Source organism: Balaenoptera borealis (genome assembly GCF_965194805.1).
Source record: "Balaenoptera borealis genome assembly, chromosome: 8".
Classification (NCBI taxonomy): Eukaryota; Metazoa; Chordata; class Mammalia; order Artiodactyla; family Balaenopteridae; genus Balaenoptera; species Balaenoptera borealis.
The window spans coordinates 121003569-121017887 of NC_138865.1; the positions used below are offsets into that span (position 1 = coordinate 121003569).

The 14319-nt window shown below is 50.8% G+C and overlaps 1 protein-coding gene and 1 long non-coding RNA gene across 10 annotated transcripts in view; one reads left to right on the forward strand and one right to left on the reverse strand.

Annotated features, from left to right (window-relative positions):
* The window catches only part of CAMSAP1 (calmodulin regulated spectrin associated protein 1), a 55435-nt gene that overhangs the window by 26790 nt on the left and 14326 nt on the right, over positions 1–14319 (reverse strand). For 5 of the 9 annotated variants that reach the window (XM_082401801.1, XM_082401800.1, XM_082401799.1 and 2 more), the window contains exons 3-4: positions 10023–10285; positions 9065–9226 (exon numbers count right to left, since the gene is read on the reverse strand). The exons of 3 other annotated variants lie outside the window; for them this stretch is intronic. In XM_082401801.1, coding sequence (XP_082257927.1) covers positions 9065–9226; positions 10023–10285 — 425 coding nt within the window. Of the gene's footprint in view, positions 1–9064; positions 9227–10022; positions 10286–14319 lie in introns of those variants that run through there. One more of the 9 variants, XM_082401802.1, reaches the window with a different exon arrangement.
* On the forward strand, positions 279–9049 carry LOC309633257. The gene is made up of 3 exons (XR_014247402.1): positions 279–3509; positions 3577–3636; positions 3947–9049. It is a non-coding gene; the product is annotated as an uncharacterized lncRNA (long non-coding RNA).

The window sequence follows — 14319 nt, forward strand, 5'->3', positions numbered from 1 at the left end:
AACTGTCATGAGACACTCGTAAGCAATTAATACAACTGCTCAGAAATAAAAGTATCCTCTTCTGGAATTATTAACTCAAAGATAAAATCAAAATTGCAATTATAAAGTAATACCGTAGAGAAAAACACTCATCAATGCTAACAGGGACATGGTCAAAGCTATAATCAGATGAAATGCCACAGAACTGAATGTCTTCTAATTAAACAAGAATACAGATAAGTGAACTCATGCACATCAAATCAAGAACGTAGAAAAATTGTTTTTTTTTTTTTTAGAAAAATTGTTTTTTAAAAGAGAAAAACAAAAGAAAAATCAATGTTGATAAGTTTTAAAATAAATGAATTAGGGCTTCCCTGGTGGCACAGTGGTTAAGAATCCGCCTGCCAATGCATGGGAGACAGGTTCGATCCCTGGTCTGGGAAGATCCCACATGCCACAGAGCAACTAAGCCCGTGCGTCACAACTACTGAGTCTGCGCTCTAGAGCCCGCGAGCCACAACTACTGAGCCTGCAAGCCACAACTTACTGAAGCCCACGTGCCTAGAGTCCGTACTCCGCAACAAGAGAAGCCCGCGCACTGCAAAGAAGAGTAGCCCCCGCTCGCCACAAATAGAGAAAGCCCGTGTGCAGCAACAAAGACCCAACGCAGCCAAAAAAAAAAGAAAAGAAAAGTTCACTGGGCTAGTATCTAGGTTATATAAAAGAATCCTTGCAACAATAAAAAGAGAAATAATCCAATTTTAAAATGGGCAAAGGATGTGAATAGACATTTCTCCAAAAAAGATCTACAAATAGCCAATAAACACATGAAAAAAGGTTTCCCATCATTACTATCAGGGAAATGTGAATCTAAACCACAATGAGATACCATCTCACACCCTCCAGAATGACTAGAATCAAAAAACCAGAAAATGAGTGTTAGCAAGGACGTGGAAACCCGGAAACCTCTGGTGTTGCTGGGGGAATATAAACGGTGCAGCAGCCGTGGAGACAGTCTGCCAGCTCTTCACAGAGTTAAACACAGAGTTCCTATACGACCCAGCAATTCCACCTCTAGATATAAACCCAAGAGAAGTGAAAACACAGCCACACAAACACTCGTACTTGAATGTTCATAGCAGGAGTCACGATAGCCAAAAAGTGGAAAACACACATGCCCACCAGCTGAGGAATGGCTAAACAAAACTCAGCGTATCTATACGACTGAGCATTACTCAACCATAAAAGGAATGTGGTACTGATAAGTGCTACAACACGCATGAGACGTGAAAATATGCTACATGAATAAAGTCAGAGACAACAGGCCACGTACTGTAGATTTCACTTAAATGAAATGTTCAGAACAGGCAAATCCAGAGAGACAGAAAGCGGAGGAGTGGCTGCCAGGGGCTGCCAGGGAAGGGCTGCTGATGGCACCAGCGTCTCTTTCTGGGAATGACAAAAATGTGCGCAATTGGTGGTGACAGCTGCACAACCTGGTGAATAGCTTAAAAACCACTGACCCATACACTTTAAAATAGTGAATTTTACAGCATGTGAATTATATCTCAACTTTTTAAAAAAGTTAGTTGGTAAACAGTTTCAAATTCCACATTTCAGTTAACCTTCAAGAAACTACCACTTGGGGCTTCCCTGGTGGCGCAGCAGTTGAGAATCTGCCTGCCAATGCAGGGGACACGGGTTCGAGCCCTGGTCTGGGAAGATCCCACATGCCACGGAGCAACTAGGCCCGTGAGCCACAACTACTGAGCCTGCGCATCTGGAGCTTGTGCTCCGCAACAAGAGAGGCTGCAACAGTGAGAGGCCCGCGCACCGCGATGAAGAGTGCGCCCTGCTCACCGCAACTAGAGAAAACCCTCGCACAGAAACGAAGACCCAACACAGCCATAAAAAAAAAAAAAAAAAAATTCAGCAACATTTAAAAAAAAAAAAGAAACTACCACTAGTCAAGTTTTGGTATAGAATCAAAAAGAGATGTGCATAATTATCTGAAAAGATTATGAAAGCACTGTCCCTTCAACTACGTATCCACACGAAACCGACTTTCTTCCTTTACATCAATAAAAACAACATATTGTAGCAGATGAAATGCAAAGGCAGCTAAGAATCCAGCTGTCTTCTGGTAAGTCAGACATTAAAGAAACTTAGAAAACTATAAAATATCACCACTTGTTTCATTTTTGAGAATACAGTTATTTTTCATTAAAAACACATCGCTTACATTAACATGGCATGAGCTGTTACTTTTAAGTGAATTAATAAATATTTTTAAATTTTCCTGTTTTTAATTTCTAATACAGTAAATATTGATAGATTTTTTAAAAATTCTTTGAGGGCCACGGTATTTAAGAGTATAAAGGGGTTCTGAGACCAAAAGGTTTGAGAACTCTTTATCTATACAAGGGAATGAAGAGCAATAAAAATGGAAAATATGTGGATAAATATTGCTAACCATTTTTAATTACTTTAAAAGATAAGTGGCTGTTGAAGGTGAAAGTAACTTATCTGGGGCTGTAATGAAATGAATGACAACAGTGGCACAAAGGCCTAAAGGGGAAAAGACATTTCTGATCCTATTTGTGAAATGGTATCACTTTATTTGAAGGCAGACTATGAAAACCTGAAGATGAAATTTGTAAACCCTACAGCAGCCCCCCCAAAATATATTGGAGATAAAACGTAGTAGTAAAAATGCCCAATCCAAAATAAGCCAGAAAAGAAGGAAGACAAAGAAAAGATATAGAAGGCAGACAAGATGTAAAACCCCGACGTCTCCATAATCACATGAAATGCAATTAAATTAAACACTACGATGATAAGGCCCACATTGCCTATAGGGTACCCATAAGAAACTCACTTTAAACAGAAAGACAACGAGGAGTTAAAAATAAGAGGAAGGGAAGGGATAAGTCGTGTACACACTAGTCACGCCAAGGCCGGAGGCAAGGATTGTCACCTGTGATAAAGAGACATCTCATGACCACAAAAGGACAGAAAAATCCTAAACGTGTATCCATGTAACAACAGACTAAAAATACACAAAGCAAAAACTGACACAACCAAAAGGTAAAATAGACAAAATTACTGCTGGAGATTTCAACTCTCCTCTCTGGGTGGGTGACTGATGGGGCCTAAGACTCCAGCGATGCAAGCACACCCAAACCACCCTGACCTGACACTTACGAAGTACTCCACTGACAACAGCAGAACACACAGGCTCTTTTCAAGTGCGCACGGGAACACTCTGCAAGACCATGCAGTGGACCACAAAACAAGCCTCGATAAATCCAGAAGGACGGAAATGAAACCACACAGACTACGCTCTCTGACCACAACAGAATTAGAAACCAAAACACTAAGATACCTAGAACCACCCCACCTCCACACATATGAAAACTAAACTACAAACTTCTAGATAATCCATTGATAAAACGAGAATTTGCAACTAAAACAAAATATTTTAAAGGCAATGAAGAAAACCACAACATATAAAAATGTGTACACAGAAAGTGGGCATAGAGGGAACCTACCTCAACATAATAAAGGCCATTAAAAAAAAAAATGTGTACAATGCAGCTAAAGCACTACTTAAAGAGGAATTATCAACTTTAAATGTTTATATTAAAATGTAGAAAGGTGGGGCTTCCCTGGTGGCGCAGTGGTTGAGAATCTGCCTGCCAATGCAGGGGACACGGGTTCGAGCCCTGGTCTGGGAAGATCCCACATGCCGCAGAGCAACTGGGCCCGTGAGCCACAATTACTGAGCCTGCGCGTCTGGAGCATGTGCTCCGCAACAAGAGAGGCCGTGACAGTGAGAGGCCCGCGCACCGCGATGAAGAGTGGCCCCCGCTTGCCACAACTAGAGAAAGCTCTCGCACAGAAACGAAGACCCAACACAGCCAAAAATAAATAAATTAATTAATTAAAAAAAAAAAAATGTAGAAAGGTGTAAAAGAACTAGTCTTCTACTATAACAAACTAGAAAAGAGAGAAAAATAAATTCAAAATAAACAGAAAGAAAAATAATAAAAGCAAGAGGAGGAATTATATAGAAAATTGGAGAAATCAATAAAAACCAAAAGCAGGTTTTTTAGAAGATTAATAAAGTTGATAAACCAAACCAACAAAGGGAAGAAAAAAAAGACAGAAATTACAGAGCAGGAAACAAGAGGGGACATCACTACAGATCATAATACACTAAAAGGATGATAAAGAAATATTAATATGCCAATAAAGTCAAAAATTTAAATAAAATTCACAAATTCCGTAAAAGTCACAAAATTAAATAGAAATCCTAAATACCTTATATGTACACTAAAGACATTGAATTCATAATTAAAACCTTCCAAGAAAACTCCAGGCCCAGATGGCTTCACCAGTGACTCCATCAAAGATTTAAGGACAAAATAATACTAGTAATACTAATAATACAAAAAGAGTTTCACAAAATGAAGGAGGGAATACTTCCCAACTCTTTTTTTTGACACCCGCATTATCCTGACACCAAAACAATAAAAACACATTACAAGAATATATACCTTGGGGGCTTCCCTGGTGGCGCAGTGGTTGAGAGTCTGCCTGCCAATGCAGGGGACACGGGTTCGAGCCCTGGTCTGGGAAGATCCCACATGCCGCAGAGCAGCTAGGCCCGTGAGCCACAATTACTGAGCCTGTGCGTCTGGAGCCTGTGCTCCGCAATGGGAGAGGCCACGACAGTGAGAGGCCCGCGCACAGCGATGAAGAGTGGCCCCCACTTGCCGCAACCAGAGAGAGCCCTCGCACAGAAACGAAGACCCAACACAGCCATAAATTAATTAATTAATTAATTAATTTTTAAAAAAACAAAGAATATATACCTTGGAAAGCACTGGATCCCTAAATCTTTATACACATAAAATATTCTTGAAACTCATTAAGACAAACAACCTCATTAAAAATTGGGCAAAATATGTGAACAGACACCTAACAAGATACACAGAAACATCTTTAGTCATTAAAGAAATGCAAATTAAAACCATGACATACCTCTACACATCCACCCAAATGGCTGAAACCGAAAGACTGACGATACCAAGTGTCAGCAGAACGTGGACACTGGAATTCTCCTGTCCTGCTGGTGGGAGTCTAAGACGGCACAGTCACTTCAGATAACACTCAGACAGTTTCTTCTAGAGGTAAACTGATCGTCACGTGACCCAGCAACTCACTCCTAAGTATTTACTCAAAGAAATGAAAATACATCTGCACATAAAGACTTGTGCACAAATGTTCCCAGAAGCTCTATGTGTAACAGACAAAACTAGAAACCGAGTGCCCATCTACAGGTGAACAGATAAACAAACTGTAGCGCATTCGTGCAGTGGAATCCTACCGAGTTTCCAAAGCACCAAACTACTGATGGACACAATGGCGTGGATCAACTTCAACAACACTGTAGTCAGTGAAAGACACAAAAAGAGCACATACCACGTGACTCCGTCTCTACCAGGACCTAGAAGAGAGACAACTAATCCGTAGTGAAGAAAGCAGATCAGTAGTTATTTGGGCCAGGCAGGAGATTAACTGCAAACGAGCACAGAGGAACTTTTTTTGGATGACGGAAGTGTTACCTTGATTGCGAATGCTAAACTTATGTAGCCACTTGTCAACACTCAAGGAACTGGGTCCATTTATTGCATATAAAACATGTTTGGGCAAAGCTGGGGAGTTTTTTAGTAAAAGACTCAAGCTACTGGCCAGGCGTCAATAAAAAATAAAAAGAGCCACAGCAAGACGGTTCGTGGGAAAACTCCCGGAACAGAGAGGAGATCACCCAGTCACACTCACACGGGACAGGGAAGCCGGCAGATGGCTCGGTGGCGCCCCCAAGCCCAGGGAGCGATTCTGGCCCCCAGGGTGACTGATCACCCGCGGAGGGGGGCTGCTCCAGAGGGCGTGGTGCGGGAAGGGTCAGCCGCGGCCTTCCTGAGCAGGGCCGGGGGCGCACTGCAAGGGCGCGCTCCCCACACGGCGCAGGGGCAGCAGCGGGGCTGGCCCGGCGCCAGGCGGAGGGGTCTCTGAACGCCTCAGGTGGTGGGCGTGCAGGAGGCCTGTCAGCAACCGTCCAGTCTGCGGCAGGACGGTCCCCAAAACAATGCCACACGGCAAGAGAAACTCAGAGGCCACTTGACAGGCCTGCCCTGTGGATCCAGAGATGCCGACGGGGATGAGGGCACCCGCACGCGGAGCCAAACGTGAGACGCGACCCCCTGGAAAGACCCCACAGGAGAAAGGCAGGCCGGGGCGGGTGTGAGGGGAGCTCACACCTGCCTCAGGTGTGCGCACACAGCCGCAATCCTGGGAACACGGAACCTAGGAACAGAGTTTCCAAGAGACTTCAGATCTTGTTAGACATCTAAGATTGATGCTGAAGAGAAAACTCACCGATGTCAAACCTCCCCAGAGCCCAAACCTCATTAAACGCGCAGCAATTTTCTGTGGAGAGAAAACACATCAGCGTGAGGAAGGAGGGAAGGTCTCCAGGCCCGGCTGGAAGCCTGTCAGGCGACAGCGTCCACAGTGGAGAGGCCGCGGGGAGCTAAGGTCCCGTCACAGTTCAGGGAAGGCACGTGAGCAGACACCCTCCGAAGGCACAGAAGGCGGGAGCACATCTCACCCTGCACCAGAGGATCCGCCCCTGAGAGGAGCCCCAGGAAGGCAGCGACTGCGGGAACCCCCCCCCCCGCAGATGGGACACTGGGGAGAACCTGCAGGACGGCAGCGGGTGTGGAGGTCAGAGAACTCACCTGAGGGAAAAACCTCCCAACTGAGAAACTGAAATTCACACGGATGCTAAGGAAACAGCAAAACATGGAGCACGTGGAATAAAAACATAAATACTGGGCAAGGGAAAAAGGATCATGAAAAGCTGAAGCCAGCATTAACTCCTGGGAGAACAGAGCGCGGCACGAGAAGGGGCGTGAGCTGTGACAAACCCACACACAGTCAGCACAGCGTCAGGTGCGACTGCGGACCTGGCCAAGGCGGCCACGTGACCACGCCGAGCAGTGGGGACACCTGTCACAACAGCAAGTCAGGAAGCGGTGTCCACACGGCGGGGACACCACATGGAGGGAAAAGCCACAGCGGTGCTGCTGGGCCGGCCACCAAGTCCCAGGCAAACAGGCCACGAGCACCCGGGAAGCGCCGATGAACACACGGCAAACACCCTGGAAACAGGAGGGTCCTGGGCAGGAAGCGGAAGGCACGTTCCCCCACCCCTACCCAAAGAACCCTGGCCAAAACAAGTTACCCAAAAGGGAGAAAAACAGCCAGACGACATACACTCTCTTCCTTAAACTTCAACTTTATCAGCGAGTGAAGAAATAAAAGTAAAAGGTGCTATTTTTCACCTTTCAACTCAGCAGGTATTTTTTAATAATATCCAATATATGAGAAGACACAGGGGAAAAAAACACTTACACAGACTAAACAGTATGAGAAAAACGGTACAATCTTTATGGTCAGAATTTGGCAAAAACTAAACAAAAGTCTTTAAAAATGCACCTCAGCTTAATCTCAACCACTGCCCACCAGGAACACGTGGGCGGAAGTCATCGAGATGCTCAGGGAGACGGCTGCTTATGGCGGGAGGGGACAGCTCGGCCCCGACGCGTCGAGACCACGGCAGGCGGGCGGGCGGCCTCAGAACGGCCCGAGCCACACTCACCACATCTCACCAAATGCAAACCTCAGCCTGTGGTCAAGTGCCTGGAAGGCCCCAGCTGTGCCTTTAAGTCTGGGTGTTACACCCAGATAAATAAAAACTATGAGAATTTAGCACACTTTACTACAAAACACTACGTTTACAGGTGGCAAGGTCATGGGGAATTTTCACTTTCTTCTGTTTGCTCATCCGTGTTTTCTAAATGTCTATAATAACCATACCATTCCTTTGATAAGGGGGGGAAAATCAATAAAAGTTGTTAAAAGAAAATCTGAACTTGCAGCCATAGGAAGGGAGCTCGGGCTCGGATCACAGAACCATGCCCCGGAGGCCCGGGCTCCCGTGGAAACAGCACTCCAGAACATCGTTTTTTAACCAAATCCCTGTGGGCCGCCTCCCGCATGTACTACTACGTGAAGCCAGGGGACGGGGACGAGGACGAGGAGGTGCCGCCACCGAGAAGCGACCTTGTGGGCACTGGCCAGCTCCCGAGTCCCACCAGGACCAGAGGTTCCACAGGAGTCCTAGAAAAGCCCTCCACCCCAGTGCGGGGTCAGAGGGTGAAGGCGGTCCGCTCATCCACTTGATGCCCCAGACCCACACGCGGGAGGAAACCAAGTAAAGAGCAGGGCGGCATCACTGCGATGAGGCGGCCGTCCAAGGGAGCAGTACACAGACTCTGCCAGGCTCTGCTGCGTTCTTTAACTAATCCCACGGCCACGGACTTTCACCTCAGCTCTGATAAAGCCCTTACGTGACAGGGAATACACGTGCAAACTGTGTAACAAAATAACTCCAAATTCCCTACATATGATACAACTCTGCAAGGAGCTGCTCAATCTTCCATTTCCTCTGCTTAATCAAGTGTCCCTAATTGAATACCTTTTGGCAAATGAGGAGGCTTAATAACCAAAAGCCTTCGGTAAGGTAATCCTATAATCACACACCGTGAAAAATGAACATTCTTTATGAAGACTGTATAGACAGACACATTGTAAGCTTCTAAACATAAAAGGAAAAAAACAGCACTTAGGAAGGTACCATTTTTCTCTTAATCAAAATGCCTTCTAAATTGAGATCTCCATGAATGCACATAGGTGCTTGAGATAAAAATAAAACGAATTTATTAACTTGAACCGCCAACACACCTGTGCTTCCTACAGGCCCGTGCTGCTCCCCTCTGCAGCACCTGTCTGTCTGAACCACAGTGGACACACTTCTGAGGCCACTGCTGGGCCAGGGTCGCAGCAGGACACACAGGAGGGTGCTGCTCTCAGGGGGAAGAGGACCCACACCCAAGGAGCACCCCGGCCACTCACGCTGCTCGCCCCCATTCCGGGCAGGGCCCCCAGCGCTCACCTTGTTGACCCAGAAGACCATGGCGTCCTCAAGGTCGTAGGGAAGCTCTTTCGAGGCACTGAACGTGGAGAAGCGCTGGACGCTGGCCACCACCTTCTCAATGCTGATCATCTCCACGGTGTAGGCCATCATGAGCGCGTCCACCATCGCCATGTGAGCGCTCTGGGGGCAGAAGCGGCAGTCAGTCACCCAAACTTGCCTTTCCGCCCCGGGTCAACGCGGAGACCCTCCCTAGACCCACAGCTGAACGCCTCCGTTGTCTGTCTTCCTCTGCGTCTAAGGAGGCACTCAGATCTCTACTTGTACGTGACCCCCTTCCTCATCTCTGATGACCCTGTGAGAGCCCAGGGCTTCCCTACTGCTCAGCTGTGGGCAAAGGTACAAGGGGCCGAGAGACGTGCCTGAGGCCCCACGACCACCACAGGCCCCTGGGGCCAGTCAGGGGCCCTGCACACTGAACTCACGCCAGGCCTTCGAGCCCTTTCTTCCCAGAACCAGTAACATCCACAAAGGCCAAGAGTGAGAAACCACAGAAGGCAGAACGCCTGAGAATGGCCTAAGCTTAAAGCCACGTGGGAGGTGCCACAAGCGGCTTAGACCTGGAGCAGCCTGGAAAAGTCACTCTGGTGGGATGGCGTTCCGGGAAAGATGCGGGGAGACACTCGGGGAGGAAAAGTGTATTTCTTTCTTTATTTTGGCACAAAAATACTTAGAAGATACACGTGCAACAACCTAATAGGGTGGGCTCAACAATTCTATGGCACAACACATGCAAGGAGTTTGCTCCCCGTGAGAAAAAGCCGACAGGAAGCTGTTCCCTCCCCCTTTTCCAAATCAGCCACTGGCCCGCAGAGAGAAGGTGGTCTCAAACCCTGAACTTTTGGGGTGGCTCTGCTGTGCTGCAGGGGGACAGCGGCAGCCCAGCAGCCGCCCCCGCCCCGCCGCCCCGGCCACTCACCATCTTTATGGGCGCGCGGCTGAGCTCGGGCTCCGTCACGGGCGTGTCGTCGCCCTCCATCACGTAAATCCCTCTCCGGGACAGGGCCTGGACGACAGACTGGTGCCCCTGCAGAGCGGCCACCTGGTCCCCTCTGAGGATGAGGCTGCAGACGCGGCAGTACAGCTCGCTGGACAGCAGGAGCTTGATGACCGGAGGCTTGATGTGCTCCTGCTCGTACTGGTCGACGTAGAAGGGGTCCCTGAGGTCCTCCGGGATGTCATCTGCACGGGGGAGAGACCGCCGCGTGAGCACGGCGGCATCCCCACTCTCTCCAGACACGGCTCAGGGCCGACGGCACACAGACGACGGACAGGGGGGCTGTGAACGATGACAGGCGACTAACAACGTGGGGACCCCGGCCACTCGGCAAGCCCCGCTCTCCTCCGCCAGCAGAGGCAAGCAAGCCACGCACAGCGCTGAGCGACACCACCGCCCGACCCCCACGAGCATCTCTCCTGACGCAGGAGAGCGAGGAGCCGGGGTGGGAGCTGGAGGGGGAGCTGGAGGGGCTCGTGGGCCGAAGGGAGGCCAGGACCGCGCACAGCCAGGCCGCACCGAGCACCCAGCACCAGCCCTGGGGAGGAAGCCAGGCGCATCCCCTGTCTGCTGCCAAATCAGGTGACGACAAGGCCAGACGCCAGGTCTTTAGAGGAAAGCGCCAGGCCTGCCGCTGCTGCGACCACCAGGCCGGAACCGCAGCCGTGAGCCTCTGCGCATCTTTGGACCGGGCGGCACAGAACAATATGAGCCATGTTACCAAGCATCCCCTCGATCCCCTCAAATCAAGACTTCTGTCCCTACATCACCAATGAGGAAACCGAAGCACAGAGAAAGTCAGCAACGTGCCCAAGGCCACGAGAGTCAGAAACCAACTATGAACCCAGCGTGGTCCACGGCATCTACACCGCTTCCCATACACACACACCCGCCGTGCGTGCAAAGCTTTCCCGGTGGCTGCGACAGTCTCCCCACCCGCTGTCCTTCACGCTTGCTCTGCAAGCTGTCAACCACTGTCCCCCAAAGGGGGGACTCTGCAGTCCAGTCCAGCTGCACCTCACTTTGCTGTGCTCTGCGGACACCGTGCTTTCTCCAGGTTGAAGGTCTGGGGGAACCCTGCGTCTAGCCAGTCACTAGCTCCATTTTTCCAACAGCATTTGCTCACTTTGTGTCTGTGCGCCATTTTAGTAACTCTTGCAGTTTTCAAACTTTGTCATTACTATTATTTTTGTTAAGGTGATCTGCAGTCTATTGTAACTGGAATTTCGTAGCAAGAGTGTTTTTTTTTTTCTTTCTTTTTTTGGCTGCATTGGGTCTTCGTTGCTGCGCGCGGGATTTCTCTAGTTGCGGCGCGCGGGATTTCTCTAGTTGCGGCGAGCGGGGGCTACTCTTCATTGCGGTGTGCGGGCTTCTCATTGCAGTGGCTTCTCCTGTGGAGCACAGGCTCTAGGCGCGCAGGCTTCAGTAGTTGTGGCACGCGGGCTCAGTAGTTGTGGCTTACGGGCTCTAGAGCGCAGGCTCAGTAGTTGTGGCGCACGGGCTAAGTTGCTCCCCGGCATGTGGGATCTTCCTGCACCAGGGCTGGAACCCGTGTCCCTGCATTGGCAGGCGGATTCTTAACCACGGCGCCACCAGGGAAGTCCCCAACAGAGTGTTTTTAACGAAGCCGTGTAGGTTGTCTTTTAGACATAACGCTGCTGCACACTTGATCGACTACAGTCCAGTGTAAACGTCAGGTTCAGATGCACCGGGAAACCAGACCTCCGTGCGACTCGCTCAGCCTGGGGCTGAGCCCGGGTCTCTGGTCTCTCACTCCCACCCCCGCGCCGCCCCCTTGGCGCCCAGGCCTCGCGGGCAGCGCCGTCGCGCATGCGCAGTGACCCCACCCAGGAGCACAGACAGCGCTCGCTCAGCACAGGGGGCCACCTTCTCCGCCAGCGAGGAGCGCGGTCGGGGGACCCACGCTGGGAGTCAGGGCAGGACCCGGCCGCAGCCCCGCGACGCCGCCCACCTGCAGCTCACGCGGCTGGCTGGGAAGTGAGCCTGGGAGGGAGGCAGGGTCACCTCCGGGGGCAGCGCCGGGACCCGCCCCTCCCCGCTCGGCCGCCAGCTCGCTCGCCCTCCCGTCTCCCGACACGGGCGGGGACACGGCCACCCCACTGCCCAGGGGCCCTCGGTCAGCAGCCGCGATGGCGTAAGGACCCGTGTGGGCGTCACCGCCAAGCGCACAGCCGGACAGAGCTGGTGGGACAGCGGCCTGAGGACACTGCCTTGGGGACACAGGTGTGAGGCACGGCTGTCTGAGGGACGCTGTCATTCACCAGAAACATCAGGAGCCAAAGCAAGCGCGGTTCTGCAGCTGGCCGCAGCGATCTAGGCTCAGGACTCTGAAGTGGGCTGCTGGAGAAGGGTTAGAGGATGCGGACAAGACCACGGTTAAACCGGGGTCGGAGCTCCATGCAGAAGGAGGAACAGGGCGCCAGCGGGTCGGGCGGACAGAGGACCAGAGCTCGAGGACAGCACGTGCGCTGAGAGCAGGAGCTGAGCACGTCAGCCTGGCCTTGACCGGGTGCGCCTCTCACCTGGCCGGTCAGAGTCCCGGCCTCAAGTGCAAACCATGGACCCTACGAAGGCCTGTCTCCGGGGCTGGGAGAGGACTGAATCAAAACGTATGTGTAAGTCACCACGCTACGAGCGGAGCCTGGAGCTCAACAAAACTCACGCAAGTATCAGTTATCAATTTTACTATCAATCAGGCTAAAAAGACTGCCAAGGAAGCACTCTTCCTGTTGCTGTCTGTCACACTTTGTCCCATCCTGTCTACCAAGGCCACATCACTCACCGGGGGGGGCGGGGAGGGGGGCAACGGAGACGTGGCAGCACACGGGGGGTGGGCAAGGACCCCCAGGTAGGCGCCCACCCCAACCTGAAGCCCGAGACGGCTTCCAACCCAGTCTGAGGAAAACCAAGACGCAAGCCTCCACGACACAGCCGGACAGCGAGCCTCACCCTGAGGGCTTCAGAAGCACGGCAGCGTCCAGCCCCATCCCAGACCAACTAAACCAGAATGTCCTGTGGGCTCACAGGCACCAGCACTTGTACCACTAACTGAGAATCGCCACTAGAGCGGCTCCAGAGGTGGCTGACAGTCTCCATCGAGAAGTCCCTTACTTATACGCTCTGGTTGTGGAAACAGGCACTCACAGAGGGCTTCTAATTCTGGACCCCTGCCCGCACCCCACCCTTCACTGGAGATGCCAAACAGAAGAGAAAGAAAACAGCCGGCAGCTGGCCCCACCGGGCACAGCCCAGTGACTCTCCTCCCCTGCACCAGGCGAGCTCCATAACAAAACCATATCCCAGCGGCGGCGGGATAGGTGGGCACCACGGGCTCTTTTCTCCCCCTTTGCTGAGGCAGGCTCGCTGGCGGGAAACACACAGGCTTGGCTTCTAGTCAAAAAGCCAGGAAGAGAGACCCCTGGGAACCCCCAGAGAGGGGGTGGAGGATCACAGAGAAATCCTGAACCTGTGTACACTGTCCTGGGTGACCCCAAGCGGCCCATGTGTGACAGACCCAAAGAACTGAACTGACCTTGGAACCACTGCCCACAAATGGCAAAACAGACTTCTGGTCTGAACTTAACGGGGTTCACTGCAACCCAGCTGCTAACAAACCACCAAAACACACGAACATCATCCAAAATATTTTAGCAGGGCCCAGAGAACAGGCTCACAGTATAATATTCTAAGTGTCCAGGATAGGGACTTCCCTGGTGGCGCAGTGGTTAAGAATCCGCCTGCCAATGCAGGGGACACGGGTTCGAGCCCTGGTGCGGGAAGATCCCACATACCGCAGAGCAACTAAGCCCGTGCACCACAACTACTGAGCCTGCGCTCTAGAGCCCGCAAGCCACGACTACTGCGCCCGCACGCCACAACTACTGAAGCCCGCGCGCCTAGCACCTGTGCTCCAAAACAAAAGCCACCGCAATGAGAAGCATGTGTACTGCAACAAAGAGTAGCCCCCGCTCACCACAACTAGAGAAAGCCCACGTGCAGCAACCAAGACCCAATGCAGCCAAAAATAAATAAATTAATTAATTTTTTTTAAAAAAATGTCCAGGACACAATCCGTAAGTACTCAACACATAAAGACAGGAAAACGTGACCAATTCTTAGGGGAAAAGACAGTCAACAGACACCAACCCTGAGATGACCCAGATGTTAGAATTACTGAAGACTTTAAAACAAGGCCGCA